General features: G+C 34.2%; 1 protein-coding gene across 1 annotated transcript in view; it reads left to right on the forward strand.

The window, feature by feature from the left end:
* LRRIQ1 (leucine rich repeats and IQ motif containing 1) overlaps window positions 1–27,756 on the forward strand; it is a 101,860-nt gene that overhangs the window by 34,890 nt on the left and 39,214 nt on the right. The window contains exons 18-22 of the mRNA XM_039704066.1: window positions 1,826–1,945; window positions 17,276–17,365; window positions 18,075–18,199; window positions 18,798–18,893; window positions 19,234–19,319. Of these exons, the coding sequence (XP_039560000.1) occupies window positions 1,826–1,945; window positions 17,276–17,365; window positions 18,075–18,199; window positions 18,798–18,893; window positions 19,234–19,319 (517 nt within the window). The remainder of the gene's footprint in view (window positions 1–1,825; window positions 1,946–17,275; window positions 17,366–18,074; window positions 18,200–18,797; window positions 18,894–19,233; window positions 19,320–27,756) is intronic.

Consider the following 27,756-nt stretch of genomic DNA (forward strand, 5'->3'; position numbering starts at 1 on the left):
TGAAACAAGTCAACTCCGTCGATTTCATATTTCAAGCTAACTTGGAAACATTCCATAAAGTCTTATATACAAATTTCAAAAGTGACAAAGTGATTTAGAAGCAAAAATTTGTTATTGGACTATAATGTATAGCTAGCATATTAACAACTGATTTCCATAAACTTACTTAATCCATTTTTGAACTTGCTTATGTATCTGACCTCTACTATATATTATAGTGGTGCATTTGACAAATCTATATAATGATTAGCATGTGCTTCCTTTCATTTGTTTCAAACATGGTAATTCCAAAGAGAGTGTGAAAATAAAAGTGATCTATTATCTTCCGTGCATATTACAGATTCTTAGATCTGTCATACGTGCATCCTTATATCCACCTTTTGTAAATAAAATTTTAGTCTGTTTAGTCTCTTTGCACATTTCTCTGTAATTCTCTTTATTTTTTTGCTCCTGTCTGAACCTTTGCCATGATCTGTTACAATCTTTTTAAAGAAGCAACAAGAACTGAATTCCATAGGCAGATACAGAATGAATTTGTACCGTAAGAAAGTTTTTATTTTGTTTCTTAAAAACTACTGGATGTAATTTTTCTCTTTGATCATGGCTGAACACTGACCTGGTGCTTTCATAGATCTCTGTTAGCAGCTACTTCACAATTTCGCTTTCTGCATATATAATTAATATTGCTTTTCTCCTTTGAATCTGTAAAAGATAATTACCTTTGTTGAATGAAATATGTTTGTCATTTGATCACTCAGTAATATCAGGACATTTTATCTAAATGCTTATAAAGGTCTGTAGAAAAATAACAACAATGAAATTATAAGAAAGGAGTTCTAAAACTTTCAATAATTTTATAATTATCAGGAAATATGTGTGTAAAATAGTAACATTTTCAGTAATTTATGGGGTTAGACTTTTTCTAAAAATTAATAATCTAAATGTTAAACCAGATTAGGGGATTTACCCTTCTTATTTTAGTGCCTTCATTAGCTAGAGCCATTAAAGGTGTACAACAACACTTCTTTTATGACAGTGAGAATATTTTGCATGGTCTTTTAAACACTTGGGGCATCTTGAATTCAAATGATGTCACATACTGATTTGGGGGGAAGTTGCCATCTTGTATACAGTTTTCTTAATTCTTAATCTATCTCATTGTGATCTCTGAAGTGTTTTTGCTGGACACGGTTCTATGCTTGGCATGTGGTCCTAACACCCTTCCTAGTTTTCTAGCACTTTAATTCCTGATGTGGTTTTTTTTCTTAGAGATGATTATGCTTGCTGGTAATATTTTATTTAAGTAATATTTCAATATTTTATTTATTGGTAATATGATAATATTTTATATATTAAAGATCTTAGACAGTTAAGAGAGAGTAACTGACCTAGGTCAATTACATGAGATGTCTCCAAGAATTGCTACTTGTAAACCATAGGACATTTAGTACATCTGTATTTTTTTTCTCTTAATTTGACTGTTGGCACTCAGGTTTTTCTTGTGTAGGGTTTCCTTTCAGCTTTTAATAGTCCCTGAAGGAATTGCCTTATAATTAATTGGTTGACCCAGGTTTGTAGTTGAGGGAGTTGCAGGATTCCTTTCTGCTTACTTGGGGAGAGCCTCTTGAGTACTCTAAGCTTTAGACAGATGCTGGCATTTAATTTGTCTTGTAGTTTTAAATGTCACATAAAGTTCAAAAAACAGATCATTGAGCTATTAAACAAAGGCCCAAGATGTTTTATCTTCCTAATGGGATAACATAGAGAATCTGGGTTTGGGTTTGATCTATGGCTATGCATAACATGCTTTAAATTTTTTGTTTAGGCATCTTGGAAGGGTTTTCTTTTGCGAAAGAAACTGGCCAGTGCTCTTGCAGATGTTAAAAGTGATGAATTGGAAGATGAATATGAAGAAATTAATGTGGATGCTTTCACGTTTTCTGAAGTAAGCACAGTAATTAGTATAAAGTCTTCACTATTCTTAAGCATTCATGTAGGTGTTGGAAATAAAAAAATGGAAAGCACTACCAAGGCTGGAATTAACACATTGGATGTCCAGAAATAAAGAAGCATTTCTTATTTATAGCTGATTTAAATTTATTTGTCTTGGACTAACTGCTTCCTGCTCTTTGAGATGCTCTGGTACTGACTCTGCTATTAATGTCACACCCACTGTAGAATGCCTTATATTTTTTACAGCTGAAAGGCAATCAAATGAGAATAAGGAAACAGTTTCCTTTGTTCCAAAATGCATATCTTTTTAGTACTTCAGTAACAAATTATAATTTCAGTAATATTTTAATGTGTATTTTGTTCATTTTCATGATAGAATGAGATCAATTTAGAAAATAACTGCAACACTGAATGTCAGCTATATTCCAGTAAAAAGAGCATGTCCCCAAAGCAAAAGGTGAAGCAGGCTTATTGTCTTATGTGTAGTGTGCTAAAAAGATCAGAGGTTTAAATACAGTAATAAATTATGAAGAGACATATGGTTAAATCAGAAAAAATAAAAACAAACCTCACACTTAGAAGCTCTGTTATGCCAAATTACCAGAAATTATTACTAGTTATTTTTACAAGTTATATAGAGTTAGAAATGCTCTTTCAATTTCAGAAGGATTGAAATTGGATGAGAAGTTTCCATTCTAAAAAATAAAAGTGGGCTCCAGAGGAATTTGAGGAATAGCATAACATTCAAAACTGAATTTAGCTATACTTAGGTAAAAAATAAAAAATATCTATGGGATCAATATTGCCATTCACTAAACTAGAAAAATAATTTTTAAAGAAGTATTTTATTTATAGCCTCAAAAGACAATCTATATGGGAAGTTCTAGACATAGTATTCATATTATTTAGTAAGGAACTGTTGATGAGTCACCTGTGTACTAGTCTGGAGAACTGCTGTCTCTAATTGTTCACATTCATTGGTTGCCTTTTTTTTTAATGGTTTCAGGTAAAGCAAAGAAAACTAACAGCAATGTGGCCTTTTGAGACCTAAGAGGATATAACTAAGATTTTTTTCATGAACCCTTGTCTCTGAATGTGCTTATTCAGGTGCTGTGTCTTCACAAGAGCCATTTATCAATATTCCATTGTAATGTTGCAGAGGAGATTGATGCAGTAGCCCTGCTAGTGGCAGGACTAGGTCCCATTTATAATTAGATGTTTGTCTCGATCATGGAGTTATGAAACCAAGTATGCTGTTGGTTGGTGCAGTGCAATTTACACTTGATCAGTCTTTGGTCATCTGATACCAGGCTTCTTTTACCAACTCCTCCCCATAGAAAATAGCTGGGCTTTCTATGAAATTATTGCCAATGAGTTGATGACTTAGGGTATTTTTTTTTCTCCTTTTTAGCAAATATTTTAAGGTACATTTTCAGAATTGCTGCTTTATTTAAGAGCATGCAAAAGGTTTGAGGCAGAAGTTCCATTTGGTAGACAGGAAACCTGTGTGTGTAAACATAGAGATCTGGCTTAAATTTTAGGATTTTTTTATTTTAATTTGAAATACATATACAAAACGGTTTCATTAGTTGATGTTCTCTGATCCCTGGCTTCTTTCTAAAATAATAAAAAGCAGAACATTGAAGGTTTTATTTCTTCACACAGGAAGGAAGTATCTGTTCGTATATTACGGAAGGAAAATATCCTGTTTTGAATTACTCAGCCAGTAGGCCAGAATTTTACACACAGTAATTCAGTTGAGCCATTCTTGTTTCTCTCTGTCTGGCCCAAATAGCCCTGTCATGTTTGGTTTTGGGGTTTTTTAATTGCTTTACTGAAAACTACACAGACAACTCCATCTTTCTGTCAGCAAGACAATTGCATTTGGGCAGGTGTTCCTGAGGCCAGGGAGAAAAGGAAGGGATGGAGAAGGCAAGAGAAAGAAGCCCAGCTGATTTCAGAGCGATTTGTACTGTATCACCCTCTGCTGTTGCCACAAATTTGTTTATTTTTTTTTTCCCCCCAAATTATTATTGAGTTTATTAGTAATGAAATAAAACACAGATTTAGGGAGAAATTCTTAGGAAGTGTTTACATTGAAATGATGACAGATGAACCACAAGCTGACATTTTAATTTGCACAGCAGGCTCAAAGGCTGAACTGTGGACTGATGTCAAATAAGTTACTCAAGCCCTTAGCTTCTTGTGATGAAAAATATAACAACATCTGTTTTCTACAGAGCAGTGTATATGATAAATTTACAGTGTATATGTCTTTGAAGGATATATCTTTTTTTGGTGAGTGAATATTTCAATGTTCAACATTAATGAATTATACCCTGCAATATTTATCTTTTTTTTTTCTTTTTTTTTTCCAAATGTATATGTTGTCTGTGCTGAAAATTGATTTTAGAATTGTGTGGCATAACTATACTAGGCATGTAGTATAGGCATCATCTCTGCCTAGCCCAGACTAGTTACTCAGTACTAGGCTGTCTGTTTCCATGTGTCTGCAGTTGTTTCATTCTCTGCAGCTGGGTGATACCAAATCATATGGACTTCCTACTTCTGGAGAAACAAGGAGCAGAAACTTGGAACAGTCTATACTTCCTATTCCTTCCTTTCTGGTCTCAGTGTTTTATAGCAAACTGCTGAAGCAGAGCCAAGGAATGACACATGGTATCAGTGGCTATCTGTTGTGTCTCAAACAAGTGTGTGGGGAGGAGTACATATTGCTGGGCTAAGAGATCCCATATGCTAGGGTTTGAAGGAAGAGAAAAATATTTGGATACCATTTTGTACTGCAGATTTCAGTGTTGTGTTTTATAGGGTGAGTGAAATGAGAGAGAAGGGCAGAAAAACCTTTCCTTATTGGAAACTGATACAAATGTCTTAAATTTTGTCTAAAAGCTTTTTGAATAGTTCACTATTTTGTGTTGTGGTGGTTTAGGTTTTTCTTATAGTGTTATGTAGGTTTCAGTCATTATGGTTTTATTTGGTGTTATCAAACATTCTACAAAATCACTACGGTGCAAGCACCTTTCTAAACCATTGGTAAATATCACAGTGCAATAAGTCATTAGGCATCAGTCTTCACAAAAAAAAAAAGTTTAATATCTTTCTTATAAACTCAGTGTACCCAGTGTTCCATGGAAAGTGAGGCTGTGAAACAGCATGGGGGAAACCCTAGTCTTTGACAAAGATCTTGATTTATGCCCATTGAACAATAGTAAATTTTTACTACAAGTTAAACACCTTATCACAGGAAATATGTATTGCATGTGATTGGGTAGAGGAAAGGGTTTTATCTTTCTAAAAATTGTGTGAATAGTGGTTATTTCACCTGAACCATTGCTTGAACCTTTTTGTATTCATATCAACTCCCATACATTGCCAAAGCCATTCAGAGGCAATTGATGGCAGTAGTGTTTTGTGTCTGTTTGATTGCGGTATGTCAAACAGGCTATCCCAGATGACATGAATGATCTGGCCAGCAGATGTTTTACAAAGTATGAGCTTGGTATTTAGTGATATCTTCACGTCTTTTATGTGGACTTTGGAGAATTCCAGCCTACATGCTCCAGAAGGCTGATCTTAAGGCAACCTTTCATCAGCAGGCCATCCTTGTAGCAAACGATCTACAAGGCAGAGCTCACTTTACCTCTGGTGGATGAAATCTGACAGCACATTTGCTTGACACAGCTCTTACTTCTGTATCATCTAAATATTGTTGTTTTCTTGATGTAAATATGATACGAGCCAAATGCAAAATATCTAAACTTGCCAAGGTGTCAGAAAGCTGAATAAATTAAATGTGATGAGTTTTCAGACAGTTCTTTACCCTGAGCAATGACCACTGAATAAATTAACATTTTCTACACTGAACAAACATATGGACACATTCTCATCACGAGAAATATCAATATTGATGATTACATGGCACACAGAGTAAGTACTCTATTTTAAAAACTTCATTTTTAATTTAATTTAAATTATTTTAGTCATACTTTTTCAAAAATAGTCGCTTTGTAAGTTGCAACCAAGTTAAAAATAAATCCATTATTGCTTTGCTCATCAAAGGAGATAGCACTTTTGCCCTGAGAAAGTGTTGTTCTTTTTCTGAGCTTGATTATGTAGATTTTTTGAATTCCAGCCTTTTTGACAGCTTTTGAAATTATTGTTCAGGAGTTTCCTTATCTTTTTTTTTTGTATATCCACACTCAGACACATAGCCATTCCTAATCTTTTCTTGCCTTTCACAGCAGGTCGGTAGCAGTTTTATTTTTCTTTCTTCTCATTTTTTGTTTTCTGAGGGGTGGGAAGAATAAGAACTAGCTCATGTGTGCTAACTCTTAATAAGTAAACAGTAATTAGAAAAAAAACTTTCCTCATGTCTCCCATCTTTAATTTTCTTATCACATGTCCAAACTAGACCCATATGATGTGTTTTGTTTGCTTTTCTGATAATCCTTCATAATGTGGTTTGTCTCAGACTGGGAGCTCACGATTGTGAGCTTGTGACGGTGATAGCTGTTTTCTGGCTAGGGCCAGGAAATAAGTGTAGCCCATGGATTAGAGGGCCCCCATAACATTTCTTGTATCTTGACACTCTTATGTATGTCTAGCTCCTGTAACTGCTTATGACTGTCAGATCAGCATCCAACTTTTCTGTATTGTATGCTGCAAAGACTATGATCCATTTTTCATCAAATTTCATGTAAAGTTACAGTGCTGTATAAAAGCAGAAAAGTGTCTGTTGAAAACCTCATTAGAACCATACCCTTCTTTTTATAAAGAGGAAAAAACTCTCTCCTAAGCAATATATTGGATGATCAGTCTTTTTTCCATGAGTGTTTATCAATAATCTCTTGCTATGTTCCTGTTGCTTTGGCTGATGTGTTAGTAGGTTGCAGGCTATTCACAGTCTGTGGCATCTGCAGATGCATCGAACTTCTACCTTTTTCAGCAGTGCTGCTCATCTCATTTTCTAGTTGTCTCAGACAGTCTGGGCCTAGGAGCAGATTGTTGCTGTCAGTATCTGAAAAAACAAACACAACCCCAGCTACTAAAGGCTGTTGCTAACATTCCAGCTTCACAGCTCATGCAGAATGTGCTCTGGTTGCTTTCTGGCCTTCCACCATGAGATCTCGGTTCTTCCTACTGCCTGAAACACTGTTAATTTTTAAATAAAACCTATCGTCATCACTTTTCTCTATCCACTTCATGCTTGAATAGCCAGATTCAAGCAAATACTTCCCAAAGGAAAGACTACTAGTGATGCATGGTCCTACAGATATAATTTGGAACCTATATATAGCAAATGGTGTAGTATTTTTCTAAATTACATTTAGCTTCTATGGCCTACTAAAGGGTAGCAATGTCACTAATTGTAATTCCTAGACTTACATCTCTAAAGACAAAGTTAAGCATCAAAATTGAATAAGCAAGGCAAGCAATGGAAAAAGGTAGGTAAGTGAAAAAAATAAGCTTTAGTTCTTCAAAGTTTCTACTCCCTACTGTAGCCTCAAAGGAAAATTGTTCTAAGCCAAATGCATCATTATAAGTGGAATCAATAACACAGTCATAAGTTCTTCTCAATGAGTACATCTCCCTCTGGATTCTCTTGAAAGCTGAGCTAAGGATCTCTAATCACTGAATATATTTCCCCTAAATTCTTTAATTTTTGTGTAATGTCGAAACTGATGTTTTGATATAGGTATAGGTTGTATTTGAAATATCTAGTTAATTACCTGATATTTAGCATGTCCACATACATTGATTTCCATTGAAAAATAATTTTTATTAGTCCCTATTTACAAATTTCAGGAGCTAACCCATTTGATTTGTCTGTGTTCCGTGAAAAGCCATTGATTCAGTGAATATTGTTATTGAGTTAAATTGCAGTTCTTGTGGAGGAATGTGAGGTGTCAGCTTCTGTGATCCTCTACACTTGAATCTCTGCATGTCTCATTGCCTGGAGCTTGAAATACTTTGGGTTGAGAAGAAAGCAGATGTCATCCAATTGCAGCACATCTTAACTTCCCTGAACACATGCAAGTCCAAGGGAGCAGATAGGATACATCTAAGGGGGTTGAACAAGCTGCCTGGTATCATTTTGAGGATATTCTCTATCATCTTTGAAAGATCACAGCAACTGGGGATGTTACTGGTGACTGGAAAAGGGCAGACATTGCACCCATCTTCAGAAAATTGAAGAGGACGATCCAGGGAACTAGAAGCCATCACCATTATCTTACTTTATGGGAATGCTTCAGTAAATACATTCAGAAGCCGTTTCTAAACCCATAAAGAAAGTGATTGTGAGAATCTAGCATGGGTTTACCAAGGACTCGTCACCTTCATTGTTTTCTGTCACAAGGTGACTGGCATTATGAATAAAGGGAGTGCAGTGCATATTTCACACCTTTATTTTAGCAAGGCTGTTGTCTCTCTCCCAGAGTCTTATTCCCAAAATTTATTGAGATATGGGCTGGAAAAGTAGACAATAAGGTCATTGGAAAATTGACTGCACTCCCAGGCTTAAATAGTTGCACTTCGTGGTGCAAAATTACACAGTCATAATTACTGATAGACAGTAATTAATGGAGTCCATCATGGATGGTAGGAGGACCAAAACAGTAAAAAATTTAATCAACTACCTGTCTGATGGAACAGAATGCAATCTCAAGTCTGCAGATGCCAATGTATTGAGAGCAGTGGTTGGCATGCTGGAGGATCAGGGTGTTCTTTAGAGCTGCCTACACAGGCTAGATAGACAGGCTGACCAGAGCCTCATAATGTTCAACAAGAGCAAGTGCAAAGTCCAATATATGGGCAATACTGTTGGCTAGGGTCTGACTTTCTAGGAAGCAGCTTCACAGAAAAGGATGTGTAGTCATAATGGATTTTCCATTTAATGGTTTCGTTTCTAACAGTGTAAGCAAAGAATGGTGAAAAATCCCAAACACCTCATATGCTATACTGCAGTCTTAATTTAGTTAAAAGCTATTTCAGTTTATGTTTAGTTTGTCCTTGAATAGAGTGGGCAAAGGAATCCTGAATGCTAAATACTGCCCTACTACTCACTCTAGTACTTTTTTTGCATTAAAAATACTTTTTCTTTTTTTTTTTTAATAGATATAGGAGTAGCTGTTGATCATTTCATAAACCAGGAAAACATCCCAAAGAATCAGCTTCTTTCCAAAGAGTATCATTACATGTCCCAAAAGATTTGAGGTGTTGAGAATACAGACATGAATGAACAAATTTCAACTTGCAGATTCACTGGTGGATAATTTGTTTCAAATAGAAAAGACTGTGCTGGGACGTATAACGAGGACAGTATAAGTGAAGCTGAGAGATGATTTAGATGTACCTCTTTAGAATCAAGGATTTTGTAGTGTAATTAGATGTTGGTTAACATAAATTCCAAGAAACTTTTTTTTTTAACTTAGCCCTTCTTTGCTCTTTTAGCTTCCCAAAACCTTTTTTTGTTCTTGTTTCTGAAATAGGGACTTTTAAGCAAAAAGGAAAAGTTGTCTTGAAATTGAATCTAATCTTTCATGTGACCTGAACTTTGAAACATGTTAAAGGTTAAATGACTATAAACTTGTGACTAGTCCATTTTTTATTACCCTGTGCTTCTGCATGACTTCCCTTCTTTAGACAAAACTGCAAGCTGAAGCGCAGCTTTCTTTTCTATTGTGTTTTAGTATTCATTATCTAAACTAGATAAAACATTTTGGATTACGTTCCTTCAAAATTCTTTGAATGCACAGTATTTAAGGGGTAGGGTTGAGGGGTTCCTTGGCCGTTTTGTTTTTTTTAAGTTTTTAGCTCATTGCGCCTTGAAGTTCTGTTTCTTTGTTTTCATGGAAGTAGAAAAACTTCAGAAAAGGTTTATAGAGACATAGCAGCAAAAATTTGTGTCATGTGCCAGAGTCAGAGAGGGGAAGTCCTGAAGATTCCTGTTGTTTTAATGGGATAAACAATATCTGGGGTCTTACACCCATTTTGAGGAGTGGATTGAAGGTTCCAGGAGCTTGATGTTTATTGAGATGGATAGAGGTTTATGTCTCAAAAGATTTTTCAATGCATACATTTCTGATGCTTACTTGAACCATGTCTAACCTCTGAAGCTGAGGTTGCCATTTACCTATCTGTATTTTTTATACCTATATTCAAAAAAGGACACAGAGCTTCCTTTGAACACTGTCAGGAGTAAGATAAAAATGCATTTTTAGAAAAGTTTAGGTCACCTAGGTCTAAGTGACTGACATGAACTGCAATAAGATTCATATTTTTGGACCATTGATTATTTATGTAGGCATTCAACCTTTTATTTGAATGAAAACTTCTGTGGTTCTTGAAATTTTCATTGTTCATTTACTTTTCCACAATAAACTCTTCTCATTTTATTTGCATTTGCATTAACGCATTGGTAGATGTATTAAATGTAAGTGTATATATATATATATATATATATATATATATATATATATATATATATATATATATATATATATATATATATATATATATATATATATATATATATATATATATATATATATATATATATATATATATGCATTAGAATTTTAGAGAATGGCTAGTTTTCCAAGCTTATTAAAAATTATGCAATAAAATTTTCTTGAATGTTTTTGTTAAAAGAATGTTATTTTTCATAATCATCAATAATCAATGTATCCTTCTTAGAAATGGACAACTCTCCTTGTCTTCTCATTTTCCTACAAAAATGTACTCTAATAATTAACCAGTTTTTGTAAGTCTATAAAATCTCTTGAGGTCAATTAATTGTTGTAGTGTTTCTCTGGAATTCATGTGATACTCACTACTTTTTTTTGGCTTGAAACTTTGTTTGGTTTTAGCAGTAATAAGAATGCAGCTGTACCCAGATTTCTTTTCTAATTATATATATTGTCTAATATAAAAACAGGGTTGAAAAAGAAGCATTGCCAAAGGTTAAAATAACCTTTATTAGGGTGCTAACCTATTTATCTTCAGCACATAAAATATGTGAAAAATACTGGAAGACAAACTCGGAGAAAAGGAATGTTTTTCCTACTGCTTGAAGTTCAGATATATATTTTCTGTAAAATGTGTATCCTCTAAGCTATCTAATTAAAAAGATTCTGTAATTTTTTAGAATACTGTTAAATGCATTTACATGTAGATTTAAAACAGTAGAGTTTAGACTGAATTTTTGTAGTACTGAAAGTAGAATAATATTGCAGCTAATAGAAGATTCAGATGAGAATGTTTGTATCTGACGTTTTCTTAGCTTTGGAAGTTATTTACAAAGCCTGGATCTGAACTGATGTTCAACTTCCTAACATTGAGCTAAGCTTTACACATGAACTTGAGTTTCACAGAAAAACTAGTCCATAGAGTAATCTGATTCCTCAAAGGACTGGATGAAAGAAAAGGCTAAATACACAAATATATTCAGATCTTTAATTTCAAAGGAAGTTTTCAATCACAGTCTATCAACAATATACAAAAGAGCATAGAAAAATGGTCTGGTTCTTCTGTTTCAGCTATATGAGCTAAAAATTCATGATTTCTTAAGAAATTTGTTAAAACTTTTTTAGGATTTGAGAAGAATTTGCCAGCAAATACTCATGCCTTGGCAGAAATAATTTTAGTTTAAAAAGAAATGAAATATGTTTTCCTGGACTAGCATGATATTTAAATGAAATATCCTACAAAGTGAAATATGTTTGCCAGGAACCAAGAGAGAAAGTTACAGCTTTCTGCCAGATGAAAGACAGTTCAGTGGTCTGGCTGTGAGTATCTAGAGGGTTAACCTTCAGCGTAAGATCCCTCGGCTTCACCACTCCCCCTCCCACTCTAAGCAAGTATTTAACCTAGAGGATGTTTAACATCAGGAAAAGTAGTTCTTCATGTAGAATGTATTGCCCCAAAATAATTTTTGTAAGCTTATTTAAAATAGTCACAGAAGGATGTTGAAAGTTTTGCCTTTCATTTTTCTTTGCTTTTACCTTTTTTATTGTCTTTCAGTGAACTATACTTTAACTGCACTATTCAAATATACCCACTGAAAACTAGAAATTAGGAACATCACCAGCCTGAAGAACTTTATTCAAATTTGTATTCTATAGAGAAGACTTAATGGAAAGATTTGTTCTGATTCATTTATTTGTTTACTCGAATTACATTGTAGTCTTATTGAAAACAAATTTGAGTATGGAGAGGACAGATATTTTGTATCATCTGGTTGAAAAAAGGGTCATTACTCCTAAGGATGATGCTAATGGCCTACCTCACAGAAGGCAGCAGAAGTACAGAAAAACATACTGGGTAAAACCAGGCAGATGAACTGGAAAGAAGAGTGAATCTTTTTTCAAAGCACTGGGTGGTGCACACTATTTCTATGAAATTCTAATGTGGAAATACTGTTTATGGTAGCAGATTCTTTTTCTTTTTTCTCTCACCATTCTTCTTGTTAGGTTATAATGATCAGGAGCCAGTCATTACTCTTAGTTCACGATATGTTGTGGATGTTAGCTTTCTTCTGCTGGTCTATATTGTTGTGTAATTTACTTGTTTTTATCTTAAAATACCATATAATTAAATGCACTACATAAATGTCAATAATTTTTTTTCTGACTAAACCATCACTGTCCTGAAAACAGTGAATGAGTCAATAAGGAGATGAAAGAAGAAAGGAAAGAAATATAAAGAGTTAGTTTTCTCTGATTTTCAAAGACAGTTTCACTGTTTTCTTAGGTGGTGGTTCTGAGGTCCGCCACACTTGGAAACCTGGGATAGCTCCATGTCCCGTGGTGTCCAACATGATGTCCTTTTGAAGTTACTCTACACCACTTCAACAGTTACATTCTATGAGGCATATACATGGTTTGCATTCTTTCTAGGTTGACATGGAGGTAACATGGCAAACATACTGACCAGATAGTTACATTTGTTATTAGAAATTACGTAACTGTTTTAGGGTGAGGAATATTTGCCTTTTTTTTAGCAGAAAGATTTAAAACCACCAGTTTCCAAGGTCTAAAAGAATGTACTGCAGGAAGGATTGTCCTCATTGCGTCCAGCTTTTTTCATTCTTTCCGTAAGCAACTGCTGCTGAACTCTTCTGGAAGCAGAGTACTGATGTAAATGGATATTTGCTCTGACTAGAACAGAGTTGTTAGATGTCAAACGCTGGCCTTTCTTTTCAGCCTGTATTGTTAATGCCTTTTTGCTTCCACTGCTTCAAGCCATAGTGCAGTTTCAGGAATTGGTTTGGTTTCTATTATGCTCTTGTGATCCTCCTTGATCTCAGAGAGATGAAAGGCAATATGTGATGGCATTATTCACAGTTTGGACAGTTAGTCCAAAGCGCTTGTAGAAGCGCTTCAAAGCCTGAGTGTAAGTTTGACACTGTCCTGAGCACTATTTTTTGTTCATGGTGTAAATAGTACTCAGAACAGCCCTAATTACATGTAGAGTCATAATATATTATAAAAGATTACTTAGCTCCAGAATGTAATCCAGAGCATATAAAATATGCCTTGGATTAGATTTTGTAAATAACATTTGCACTAAAACAACTTTTGGGCAGCTCACTCAGACCCAATTAAAGTTAGCAGAACCATTCTCCCTCATTTTGCTTATTGTAGGATTGAATTCTGCTTCTGAGACTACAGAAGTTCAATGCTTGATATAAATAGTCATTGCATTTTGCAAAGGAAGCAATTGAGTAAATACTGAAAAAATGAAGGAAGAACAAAATGAAGAAGGCTATATATAATATGCCATGGAAAAAAAAAAAATCCCTAGAGCTCCAGAGTTTGGTAATGAGCTACAAAAGCAAAGGAGGAACTCTGTAGTAGTAGTGTCTCAAAGGATAAAAAATGCATTGTGAATCAGGATAAAAAATTCTTTATCCGGATGGATAAATGGAAATAGTAATATTATTAATGTTTCATTATTAAAATTCAGAAAGAAAATCCTGACACCAAACAGATTCACATGTCCTTCTTCCTGAAGAGTGGTGTCATGGATAATAAGATTGTGTTTAAAAATTTAAAAATTTGTTTCAAATGGGTTAACAAAAAAAAAAAAAAGGTGCAAACAAAAACAAATAGAAAGCTCTATGTATGTTTTGTGTGTTTGTGAAACCTGAAACTTAAAGTAATTAATACAGACTTTTTTGAAATAAACACTGGAAATAAAGCATGGAGGATACAAAAGCATATAAGATATCTTCAGGTGAACTAATATGTGTTAAATAAACTGTGTGTGATTTACACATATGTGTAAAGCCACATTCTATACCTGAGTATTCAGGTATTATTAAATACAAGTATAACACACCTATAGCTGTTAGTATAGACCATACAGTCAAAAACTGTCATTTTATTTGCTTTGTAGTTCCTCTCAGGTTATTGTTTTTTAATCTTAGTGAACAATATCTGTACAAAGAGATCTAGTTTTAAGCCTTAGGTGTTGGTAAATCTGTCATAAACTTTTCATTAGGACTGTTTATAGGGAAAGTGTGGGCAGATGTTTCTTGAGCTTAGTGCTGTGAAAATGTCCAGGCAAAACATAGTGGAAGGGAATGTTTGAAAATCAATTGTGTTTATTTTTGTGGACAAAGCAAACATCAGTGTGGTATATTTTCATTATATGCTGTACATTTATAGAAGTAAAATATGTACTTAATGGTAAATAAGCTGTCTTTTTTTTATTGTTGTGCATATTTTTACCTTTGATTCATACTTTTATCTGTTTACTGATGTTTCTTTTCAACAGTTAGGACACTGAATTACATTTTAGGCTACAAAAGAAATAAAACCACTAGTAGTACTAAATTAATAAGTGGCAAACACTGGGCTAGGAAAATATTAGAGACAAGTTTCAATATAAATATTAAGAGTTTAATTGGGTTATAGTACAACTATAACGCAAAAGGATTCAGTCAATGTACTTCTAAGTGATTCTTGTTCCCAAAAAATTGGCTACATCTTTGGAGTGTTATTTCTCTTTGGGATTTTTGGTTTGGTTTAGTTTTTTGTTTGTTTGCTTGTTTGGTTTTGGGGTTTTTTTGTTGGTTTTTTTTTTTTTTTCTTTTACAAACTGTTTCATCAGAGAAGTAAAAAAATCAACTAGCCAGCATGGAGGCTTGGCCTGAAATTTGATATTAGAGCTTGGATAATATTCACTCCTACTGGAAGACCTTTAAGTACTCCGGTAAATAATGGACACATCACTGTACACACGGATTAAGTTGATTGACATTTAAATTGTGCAACAAGTGGAAATCTACCTCTCTCCCACCTGTACGGATTCTTTTGCAAATAGAGGAGGAAGAAAAATTTCCAAAATTTGCTATTTTTATATACCTGTATATTACCAGCACTGTTGACTGGATTGTAGGCCCAGTCATGAAAAATAAGTGAAAAATTCTCATCTGAAAGATTCAAAATAGGATTTGCTTAGTGCAATTGAGAAGTAAATTTAAAGAGTACAAGGAGGAATAATATTTATTTTCACCAGAAATTTTCAATCAGATGTTGTACCTTTTCATAATTTTTCATTTTGACCAATCTGCTGGAATTATTGTAGCTTTGTCTCTGCTGAGATATGAACTTGTCAGTCTTCTATGTTCAAATACTACCAATGTCACATATTTAATTTATCACCTTTGGGATTTGATTTACTACAGTCTACTTTCTGGAATGAATTTTTTTTAATGACAATTAGGTGAGTCAACCACTCAGTGGTGATCAGCATAACAGTAATCACATCAATGAGGAAAGATAAATTAGTGGGTTGTAGCTAACTATTAAAGAATGTGATACATTTTATTTTTTACATGCCTCTGCAGTTTATTTACATAGATTTCTTAACATACACAACTTCCCAAGAGAGGAGGTAGAATAAAATGGATAATGTTATGTATTTATCATGAATTGAAATGTTGAGGAGAGGAAGAGTGGTTATCTGTTAATAATGAGGGCATAGAATTTTTCCAGAAAAAGGAATGAAGCCCAAAATATACTGTAATCAAATAATAAGGAATTCCAGAAGCAGGGAGTCCATCAGATGTAGGAATTCATCCCTTTTAAGACATGAAAATAAAATCAAACATTATTTTTCAAAGCTTGGTCAGAATGGAAGCAGAAAGAGTGGTCTTAGAGCCACCAAATCACATTACCAGTACCTGAAGTAACCTTTCAAAATACCTGGAATATGGTTCTTTTGTCTCTCAGAATTTCAAAGGCCTTGGAAGATCTTGTTTACCAATCTAAAGCTGTACAAAGTCCTGTTTCCACAAACTGTACAGTAAGGTATCCAAACTTAGCATCCTTTCTCAGGTCAGAAATCAGTACAACATGAAATATTTTGTGAATGGGAGAAAGATAGTCCAGTTTCATAAGCAGACATTTTCAAAAGAATGAACCCCAGGCTCTTTGCTGTTGAAGTAAGAAGAACCTGAATGACTGAGCCCTGTAAGTCAAGCCAAATTCTTCAGTGGTATTTACTTACTTTGTGGGAATGATTTGATTCTCTCACTTATCAGAATAAGTTGAAAAGACATGGTAAAAAACATCAAGGACCTATAAGAAAAACAAGTAATATAGAGGTTGGGTTTGAAACAATGCCTAGAGCTTGTTTTTATGAAAGAAAACTGAATTCTACCTTAAAGTGCTAAGAACACCAGTTAGCAACTAATTCTGTCACCCTTCTTCATTCCAACTATTATTTTAGTTCCCCATTTAATCCATTACATCAGAAATAAAACTACATAATTGAAGCATATCGCATTATATAGAACTTACTTTTTAACCCCAAATTTCAATGAAAATTACTCACCAATTCAGTTCAACAAAAACAAATTTGACAGAATCAGGAACCTACATCTGGACGTAAAATACTCATTCAAAAACAGCACACAAAGCACTTCATATTCCTTATGCCTTTAAGTATCTTAGGTCTGTATTTTTCAAACTTTGTCAGTCTTTTATAATACCTTGGGTTTACTAACAATCTTGGAATAAAATTACAGGAATTTGAGAAAGAGAGGTTGCAGCTTATACAAAACCCAAAAAGGACCTCTACAACCTACAAATGCTGTTGATCTGATTTGTTTAAAATAAAACAGTACAGCTCAGCATCTCCAAAGGTGCTTTGAGTCTGATTGCTCTACAGGTGGCAGTTCTGATGTACAGCTTGAAAAAGTATGTAAGACAATTTAAAAGAGACTTTGCAAGAGTTATCAAAACTAAACTGATTTTATCAGTGCACTATTTGACTTTGCTCATTCATGCAGGCCGCATTAGAGAAGGAATGGCTAACTCTGGATTCCACCCGTTTCCCTTCAAAAACACTCCTGCTCTCAAACCAGCTGCATTGGCCAAAGGTAACATGTCACAGAAACAACTTACTCTTCAGTCTTTATTCATTCTTTAAGGATATGCTATTCTGAGGTGATTAATATGACAATTTAGTGACTTAAAAATACAATTACTTTTAGAAGTCTCAGACTTCCTCCTCATCTCCAGATGCAATTTTTCTTTTTGATTTTCTTTCATTTGCTTATTTTTTCTTTATTTTGGATTTATTTCAACACTTTACTTCACAGTAGCAGAAAAAAAAGATGATGTGCTTCATCTGCACATTTGGCAATGGAGTAAAAATTACTAGTTGACAAACTACTTTAAAAATACTAAGATCTGCATTATATGACAACAGCTGAATGTTTTCAGAACAGCTAAAGGTCATCGAACTGTAATGTCTGCTAGATAAACTTTGAAGTTTTGGCTTTTGGTTTTTGTAGGGCTTTGTATTTGTATTACAAGCATAGTATTACTAATGTTTTGTTTCCTACAATTAAGAGAAAAGAGTCTTATAAATGTACAAATTATTATATTTGGGGATGTTAAGTGTAACTAAAGTCCCCTTTTTGTCCTATTCAGTTAGTTGAAAATAAGGTCAGTAATGAGCATATCACCATTAAGAATCCTTTTAGTTATAGTGATAAACTCTGCAAACCCTGGTGCAGATTTTCCTGCACACTTTAAACTCAAACTTATGGGGACAATCAGCTGCATTCCTTTTCATTCTCTTAGAAGTTTTCTAGGCCTTCAGATTCCAGTGGACATTCAAATAGTTTGCCATTAGCACCACAAGAAGTTTGGCAGTATGCTAACAGACCACATTCATACTCAGCAGAAAAAATCCATTTTCATAGCAGGTAAGTTAAATTATATTGGTTTAAACTGTATTTAGTTAATTTTGACAAAAATAAGAAGGAGAAGAAGAAGCTATTTTCTGATGCTTTTGCTGCTTTTGGTCAATGTGATATTACTGGAGTTAAAATATATTTACTTTCTAAAAATTTATTAAATGTTGTTGTTATTTTTTCATTGACTACTGTAATTAGGAATATAATAATATATATGTGTAATTTTATTTATTTAGATGTGACTATAAATCATAAAACTTCTATTTTTTCATATATGTTATGAAATAGATGTTGAAATAGAGATCTTGAAGACTAGATAAAGATTAAAAGGGATTTCTTAAACAGCTGCATTCTGTGAAAGGACTGAAATATGCTTCAAGTAATTGAAATGTAAACATTTCAAATTGATGGCAGACTTTTATTACTCTCCAAGATAAAACCTTCGTGGAGTATTAAAATGGATTTTTTTGGTATCATTTCCAAGCTTCAAAAGTGCCTTTAAAAGGCACAAACAAGTTTCAGAATAACAAAGGCTGCAAAATAGTATAACCCCAGACCCTTTCTTATTTACTTACCTTTCAGTACTGCTCTCATACTTTCTTTCCAGGTCAGGGAAGGAAACAAAGTCACAGCTTTCTAACTGGAATGAAAAAAAGGAGTTTTTATTTATGTCAGAAAAAGAAGAGAAAATATCAGAAGAATGGTATGTTAAGCTCTTTTATTTACACAGTGACTTTCAAGAATAGGTATAGTATAGTTGGCTGTGTTGCTTGGTTTTTTTAAGTTCCACTTTTGAAGAATCTCTGTTTTCTACAAAGTAAAAATTATTGTAATTATTTTTGTGTCTAGGAAACTATCTTAATGAGTTTCAATAATGTAATGTTAAGATAAGAATTGCAGGTATCTCTGTAACTCAGAAAGTTTCATACTGTGGATCAGTACTACACACCAGTATTCTTTTTTAAAAGTGTATTATACAATAATATGCAGCTGGTGTAACATAATACAAGTGAAATATTTAGTAAGTTATTTTCTTCCCTTAGGGGTTTTAAGGATATTTCTACTGCACAGCTAATGCTGAAGAGGGCCCATAAAATGAAACCTAAAAAATACAGTAATAAAAGTTTAGGTAAGTCAACAGTTAAATTAATGGTTATATTGATGTAATTTTTACATTCTTAAAATAGTACTTCTCTTTTAAAAACTTTGCTGGTACAACATTAAACATTAATTTGAATAAGGTGGAGTGTGATTCAGTAAAAAAAATTCAGTTTAAATCAACATATTTAGATTTTAAAAACTATTCTACTGGATTTTGAAGTTGAATATTTGACAGCTGTGGTAAGCAGAAATTATATTTCTTCCTGTTCATGTATCTCGTCTTCTAGATGTGGAATTTGTTTTTCTGCATTTTGTGTTTCTTGTATTTTCTTCTTGAGAAAATCTTAGGTTAAAAATTTTGACTTACACAAGAACTATTTATGCAAACAGCAGTTTGATATATTTGAAAGTACATAATTAAATTTTTTTAATTATGTATTTACTGTGGAAATAGATAAAACTTATACAGCTTCTCATCCAATTGTGTTCTGGTTCTTCTCAGATACTTCTAATGTCAATGAACCTTTCTTAGAGGTTGTTAATATGATATGCTAAAAGAAAAGTTACTGAAATATATTAATAAACATATTAGTCAAATACTGATAGTACAAGAAACATTTGAACATTTAAGATTCTTGTTGACAATAGGACCTAACACTAAATGGTCGTTAGAAAATGCACCCTTATTTACTTGTATTTTGTATCACAAGCAACACACTTCTGCATAACTTTGCAAAACTCTTCTGTATTAAGTGTTGAAAATATTGAAAGATGTTTTGCTCTTTGAAGGGAAAAAACAGCCTAGAGATATATCTAGGCAACATTTTTTCTGTAATTTTTTTTCTGCTTCAAATATCATAACTATGACTAAGACTAAATAGGATAAAAATTATCTATAGTTTAAAAAAATAATAAAAGGGATAGGTGATAAAAAGACGTGTAATCCACAAATCATGCTTTGTGGAAATGGGAGTATATGAATAAAAATTAATATATTGAAATCTTCATAGCTTTCCATGGTGCCCTACCATCTTACCTTATTTAAAAAAAAAAAAAAAGCAATAAGTGTCTGGTGTGCAGCTGAGTTTTTTTTTTTATATATTCCATTTTTGGGCCTCTCTATAATTTTTCAATGAATAAAACTTATTAGGTTATATCTTCTTTTCTCCATATGCTGTCTGTCTTATGTTAGTAATTAATCCAGTCAGAGATGTCTGATTGAGCATATCAAATTTGCTGTCCTATTTTTGTTGTAGTTCTAATGGATTTCATGGGTATGTTTATGTTCATTTTGTTCAGATTATTCGACATGATGTATGGGTGTTGAGCTTTTTAATGTAGTGCTTGGAATATTCTCAAAGTACATTGCTAGTCTAAAAAAAATTGAAAAACCTTTTGCCCAATGTTTTTATAGTTTCAAATTTTCTCCTCTTGACACTGCCTCATAGAAAATTTTTTTATCTTTCTGACTGTTACATCAAGCACAAAAATAACCTGTGTATATAATTTGCCTGTATGGGTTTCTCTGTCAGTCATTAAAATCACAGGGTTTTTTTCAGATGAACAGAAAGCATAGTTTAAAGTACCAAAAAATGTGATTGAAAATATTTCACTCCATCCCTTTGAAAAGGTTATCAAGCTGACTATTTTTTTTCATACAACATACTGACATACAGTCCTTCCTTGTTCTCTAAGGAAATTATTAATGGAAATTGATAATGGAAATCATCAATCAAAACAGTATTTTTATTTTTAATTGATCTTAAAGCTCTGATCTTATACTAAAAAACAAAATTATTCTGATCAAATATTCTCCGTGTGAAAAGAATCTTCACATACATAATTATGTTTTCCATCAGGTACATCTTCTGAAAGAGGAGTAAATCAGGGTCTTTTTGAGGGTCTGGTGGAAGAGAGGAACTTTTGAGCATTATACAATTTCAGTATAACTGGGGAGAGGCAGTTCACACTGAGGGAATTGCTTAGAGTTTAACCCTACTGAAGCAGGAATTACAAGAGAGATTTGATTCCTTCTAATATTCAAAAGCAGATTAAAATTCATCTGAAAGAGTAAATGTCAACATTGTCTTTTAATGTTCCCATACAAGTTACCATCCCATTGCCTTCATCTCCACTGAAATGAGGTTCATTTGTCTTAGTGATATACATATGGAAAGTTGTAAGATTTCATTTTAGCAATACTATTTCTGTTCTTTCTTTTGGATTTCCAGGTCTTCAGTGCTGTAATTACAACCATTTCTTTTTTAGCTTTCTAATTGAAAGTAGCTGAAGTATGCTAACTGCAAGAAAATAATTTTGTTTGTGATAAACATTCATACCCACTAGAAAGTAAGTAACCAGCAGCCACTTAGAAGTGGGAATTATAATGTATAAAGAAGCAATTTTCACTGTTATACCTACTTACACATCTGACTTGGAAGTAAATCAAGCTTTGAGAAAATGCAAAGATTCTAGATGTAAATAAATTATAAGCTCTTAACATTAAATCTGTAGTTTTTATGTTGAGATTGCAGTGTAATCCCAAACATCTTTTCTATGCTGTAGATCATTCTGTGTAAAGATCTCATTACTTGCAGGTAATAATAAGGTATTGATGGATCCTCTTGGAACAAACTAGCTGTCACTGTTTTCTGGTTCCATATGCTGTCAAAGTCCTTTATCTTAGAGCTGAGATTCACAAATGCTTGCATTCAGAGAGTTACACAGTTGCTTTTTAATACTTTCAAGACATCTGCTGGGTTGGAACCTGGACTGGACAGCCCTGAACATCTTTGATCCTTACTATATTCAGGTTCTGGGAATTTATTCCTTTTTATTTTCCAAATAAAACATTTGTCTTCTACTAGTGCAACAGTGATGGCAACCATTTGCTAATTATAGAAGTCCACATCTGAGTTAGTCATCTGCATTGTTTTATGGAAAAAAAATTCCTCTGAGAACATAATTCAAAAACAGGCTACTTGAGTCTTACTGTAAAAGCAGTTATAGTTCTCCATTGCCTAGACTCAAAAGCTAGACTGAATTGCTGAAGTACAAAGTTAAACTGTAGATATGTAAAAGTAACTGAGAAGTGTCTTACCTCATATGTCTGGCCACATATCTTCACAGTAAAGAAAAAAGTATGGAAAATATGAGCAAGTGCAGTGAATTTGTATTGTATTGCAAGGAAGAGTGAACTTAAAGTAGCATAGCCTTATGATAGGGAGTGATTCAGGCAAGGCTTATATTGCAGCAGACCAGTCCCACCAACTAATGGCCTTAAGGCCTGTGTGCCCTAATCCACTACTGTTATGTATGCTTGTTTATATAGCTGAAGAAAATTGTGGCGTGCATTTTACTGATATGAAGTGTATGCTGGGTCTGCTTCAACTATTTTTACCATATATTAAGATAATACAAAACATGTAGGCAAGAAACCAGAAATTTGAAGCCAAGTAACACTGGCATCATGTCAGAAATGTTTCTGTTAACCTGGGTGCATAATATTCTATAGAAATTCTAATTCAAAATCTAAATACAGCAGACATTATTGCACCTCATGGTGCTTAAGTGGCTGTGACTCATAACAATCTTAGCTTCCTAAAGATGTCTTGGCACAATTGTACCAAATTTCTTGCTTAACTTGGAATTTCCCTCATCCCGTGGATTTTATATTAGCCTCTCAGTTAACTTCTTTTGCTTCTAAGATTGTCTCTTCTAAGATTGTCTCTTCTAAGATTGTCTCTCCTACATTGGTGTATTACTTCTTGCTTAATGTTTTCCTCTCCAAAAAAGTTTTCTTATCAGTGGATCAGGCCCAGCCAGCATAGGTTTAGAAAAAGCAGGTCCTGCTTTGGCCAGCTTGATCTCATTTTATGACCAGATGACTCACCTGCTGGGTGAGGAAAAGGTTGTGGATGTTGTCTACCTGGACTTCAGTAAAGCCTTTGATACTTACTCCCACAGCATTCTCCTGGAGAAGCTGGCTTGGACAGGTGCACTCTTTGCTGTCTTAAAAACTGTCTGGATGGCCAGGCCCACAGAGCAGTAGTGAATGATGCCCCATCCACTTGGCAGCTGGTCGATGGTGGGGTTCCCCAGAGCTCAGCACTGGGGCTGGTCTTCTTCAGTCTCTTAATTGATGAACATGGGTGGGGGTGGGTGTGCAGAATCAAAGGCAGCCTCAGTAAATTTGCTTAGATGACACTTAAGTTTTTCTGCTGGAGGGCAGAAAATCTCTGCAGAGGGATCTGGACATGCTGGATTAATGGGCCAAGGCCAATTGCATGAGGTTCTACAAAGTGAAGTGCTGGGTCCTGCACTTGGATCACAACAACCCCAGGCAGCGCTGCAGGTTTAGGAAACAATGACTGGAGAGCAGCCCAAAGGAAAAGGACCTGGAGATGCTCGTTGACAGCAGCTGAACATGGGCCAGCGTGTGCCCATGAACATGGCTGAGAAAACCAATGGCATCCTGGCCTGGATCAGCAATAGCATGGCCAGCAGGAGCAGAGCAGGATTGTGTCCCTGGGCTTGGCACTGGCGAGGCCACACCTCGAGTCCTGTGTCTGGTTCTGGGCCCTTCACTGCAAGAAAGACATGGAGGTGCTGGAGAATGCCCAGAGAAGGGCAACAGGGCTGGGGAAGGGTCTGAAGGACAAATCCTGTGAGGGGCAGCTGAAGGAACTGGGAATGTTTAGCCTGGAGGAGAGGAACCTTAGGGGAGACCTTATTGCTCTGTACAACTGCCTGTGAGGAGGCTGTGGTCAGGTGGGGATTGGTCTCTTCTCTCAGGCAACCAGCATCAGAACAGGAGGAAATCACCTCAAGCAGTGCCAAGGCAGGTTTGGGTTGGACATCAGGAAGAATATTTTTCACTGAAAGTTTAGTTAAACATTGGAACAGGCTGCCTAGGGAGATGGTGGAGTCACCATCCCTGGAAGCGTTCAGGAATTTACTGGATATGGCATTTAGTGCTGTGCTTTAGTTGGCACAGTGGTGTTTCATCAAAAGTTGTACTTAATGATCTTGGAGGTCTTTTCCAGCCTTAATGGTTCTATGATTCTATGGTAATACTTGATGCCACATAGATAGGAAAAAAAAATTTTAAAAGGTAAAAAGCAGCAGAAGTGGACCTTGGTCATTAGAACCAGAACAAAGGGATAAAGATATTCATAGAGGTCAGCAAATATTTTTCATTCAAGTTTAGAATTTTAGACAGCAATTCAATACTAGTTAAAAAATTAAATAAAAACCAGTAAAAAACTCAACCCACTTTCCTCAAATACACAACCCCAAAACAGATAATCCATTTTAACAGTCAGAATGAAAATTTGTGGCATATTATTGTTCCTTATTACTTATTACATGAATGACCATTGATCTACATTTTCTTGGTAACAGGAAAAAAGCTACTTTTGTTGTGATTGTCAGTTCTGCATAGAAGTATCTCCTGGGAACTCCAGCCATGGATGAGTTGGAATTCTAATTGCTATGCCATTATGGAACAAAATCTGGTCTTTTTTCCAAATGAATTTACAGTATAGATAAACATCTGTTGCTGTGTGCAACTTTGTCTTATAATCTCTTTAAAGTTGTCACATTATCTTTATGTTTTCCTAATTACAGGTATTGCACAACAAAAATGAATAGCAAATATGTTAATTTTTCGGTTTCATGTATTAACAAGAAGCTTAGGAATGTGCTGCCAGATCAGGCAGTAACTACTCCTTCCGTATTATTTCTATAACATATTTTGTGTTTGTCCAGCTTAACTTTGATATTTGGAGGCAGCCAAGGAATGTACATTAAATTACCTCCCTGGTTTCTAGATTGAGAGCACAGATCATCATCTGATAAGCCATATTTAAATCATTATGCCTGAATCCAGGAAGATATTTCTATGATTTTGAACTATTGGACTCTTTCACAGTTCTCTGTGTGAAATCTAAAACATTTGATTGCTCATCATCAAAGCATATATGTAGCTCATTTCCCTAGCTCACTCAGAGACTGAAAAGCACTAGTATTATGAAGTAATCTATGTAATATTGCTTACATTTGGGACTAGATAAAGAAAAGGACTCATTTTTAATAACAGAAGAGCTGTAGGCAATGGTTGAGGTGATCCAGGTAGGTACAAATTCAAGTAGTCTGGCACTGTGTTAAATCCATGTAAATTCTTTAAGTTATTTTGCAAAGATTCAAAGATAAATGTTCTGACGAAAATCTCTTAGAAGAACAATTTCTATTATTTCCCCTTCTTCCCAGTTCACAGAAGACTTTGCTGCTCGTATCTTTGTGCACAAATAAATGTTTGAGAAATCTAACTTAGGAGTAATAACTCTGAGTGACTTCACCAAAAATTTTTAGTATAGTTTAACTTTGGACTTGGTGTTTTCATAGAATGGACAGGAGTCTGGATAAGGAAAGATGATACTTTAAAAGCATTTTGGAGCAATGTTGATAGACCCACATAGGAAAAAGTATATTACTTCAGGAATTATTTTAAATGAATCAAAATTACTTTGGAAATTTTCAATTGCATTTTGTCTTAGGAGTTTTATTTAATTTTGTCACTTTGGTCTTTTATTGAAGACACTGGTTTTTGTAACCAGCATAAACCTGGAAGAAGTTAGAAGTCTTTTTTGTCAACACTGCATGCTAGATGTTGGAGAAATTACAATTATAAAAAATTGTATTTGTCCATTTTTATCCATGTGCGGGACGTGGATGGCCATATACCTTAGAACTATACAGCAGACAATAATAATTTATGCTTAAAATATTTTTTTAACTTCTATTATCTAAAATTTCAAGGAGAACTTTTAAAGTGTAATGTAATACAATTTCAAGGTATTTTAATCACAAATATTACAGTGATTCACTATCCCCAAAAATTGTCGACGCTGATGAACACTAGTCTGATAATTTTTTTTTTCATTTGAAAGGCTACTTTATCCATTTATATAGAGAGAAAGAATCTACAAACCTGGCAATACAGTTTGTGAATAAAATTATCCTATTATCAGAATAATTCTAATAATCCACCTTTGAAACTAATGGAGCTAATCATTATTTATTTTGCTTCTTGGATGGTTTAATGGAATTTAGCTAGTAAAAGTGAGTTAAAATTACTCTAAATATGACATCATCTGGGTTAATCTGAAAGCTATAATCATCCTACAACCACATGAGAGAAGCTCTTAGCCAATTTGAGATAACAAATTGTAAGGTATCACTGATTCTGCCTTGTGAAGAAGGCATGACCTAATTTACTCCTTCCCCACTTGTCACCATCCCTTCAGCAGTAAAGTTTGCTGCTTTGTGAGAGGTTAGCACTATGAAGGCCATTCTGCCAACCACACAATGGTTGTTGCAATGTGGGCTGGCCAAGAACACTGTGATATCTTAACGTGTTTTGCCAATGCATTATCTCTTAGAGTGCCATTCCCCATTAGAGAGCTTCTCCAGGCTTGTCATTGATCTTCTCATTCTCTGGGAAAAAGCTCTTAGGATCACTTTACGTACCATTAGTTTGTAATCGATGTGTGTACTACAGCTGTAGAGGGCTAGTCAAAACCAAATTTACAAATTGTTGTTAAAATTCATAAGAAGTTGCCCACCATCTTAACGGGATATTCTGGTAATTCAGAAATAAGAAAATGACAAATAAAAAAGATATTTACTTTGCTGCAGTATTGTCATGGTCTTATAAACTCTCTCTAAACACTAATGAGATAATGTAACAGACTCAAAATGAAGCACCAGATGTAACTAGTAATTTCAATGTATTGTGTCTGAATGCTCTTTGAGTATTTCCATAGCCTGTTTTCCTGCTCTGTCTGTTCTGGCAGTGTCTCATATATTCACTTTTGCTACAGGCACATTCTTTGAGAAAATTTAAATCCTTCCCTTGCCATTTCAACTTTCTTGATGAAGTTCCATTACTTTTTTTCTCCTCATTACTAATTTCTACCCTTTCTGGACACTTTTTAGTTGTCTTTGTAGACAAGCTTCTTCTGCCTCATTGTTTCTCATGAGAGTGGATATATCTGGGCTACTGCGTTCTTTTAAACATATTTATTTTATCTTTTCTTTGGCATTCTGTTAATCATATTACCTTGCTTCATGGCATACTTACAAAACTTTCCATACTTTGCTCATCATTATCTATCTGCTTTTGTTTCTACATTCTTTTCAATCTTTTTTTTTTTTTTAGTATTATCTCTGGTTTATTATGCATTGTGCCCTCAATTTTCACATTCCTTCTAATGCACTGTTTCCCTTAAACTCTGACTTTACTCCTGTGCCAAGCAAAAAATTCTTCCTTCACATTGTAAATAATGTACGAAAATCACTTCTCCTGACTTGTGGGGTTTTTGCATACGTGTAGCTTTTGTTAATTAAACTATTTTTTTTTTTTTTTGGCCAGTCGAGGAACATGTCATATATAGATTTATACA

Source organism: Passer montanus, unplaced genomic scaffold, assembly GCF_014805655.1.
Source record: "Passer montanus isolate IOZ18808 unplaced genomic scaffold, ASM1480565v1 scaffold17, whole genome shotgun sequence".
In the NCBI taxonomy this organism is placed as follows: Eukaryota; Metazoa; Chordata; class Aves; order Passeriformes; family Passeridae; genus Passer; species Passer montanus.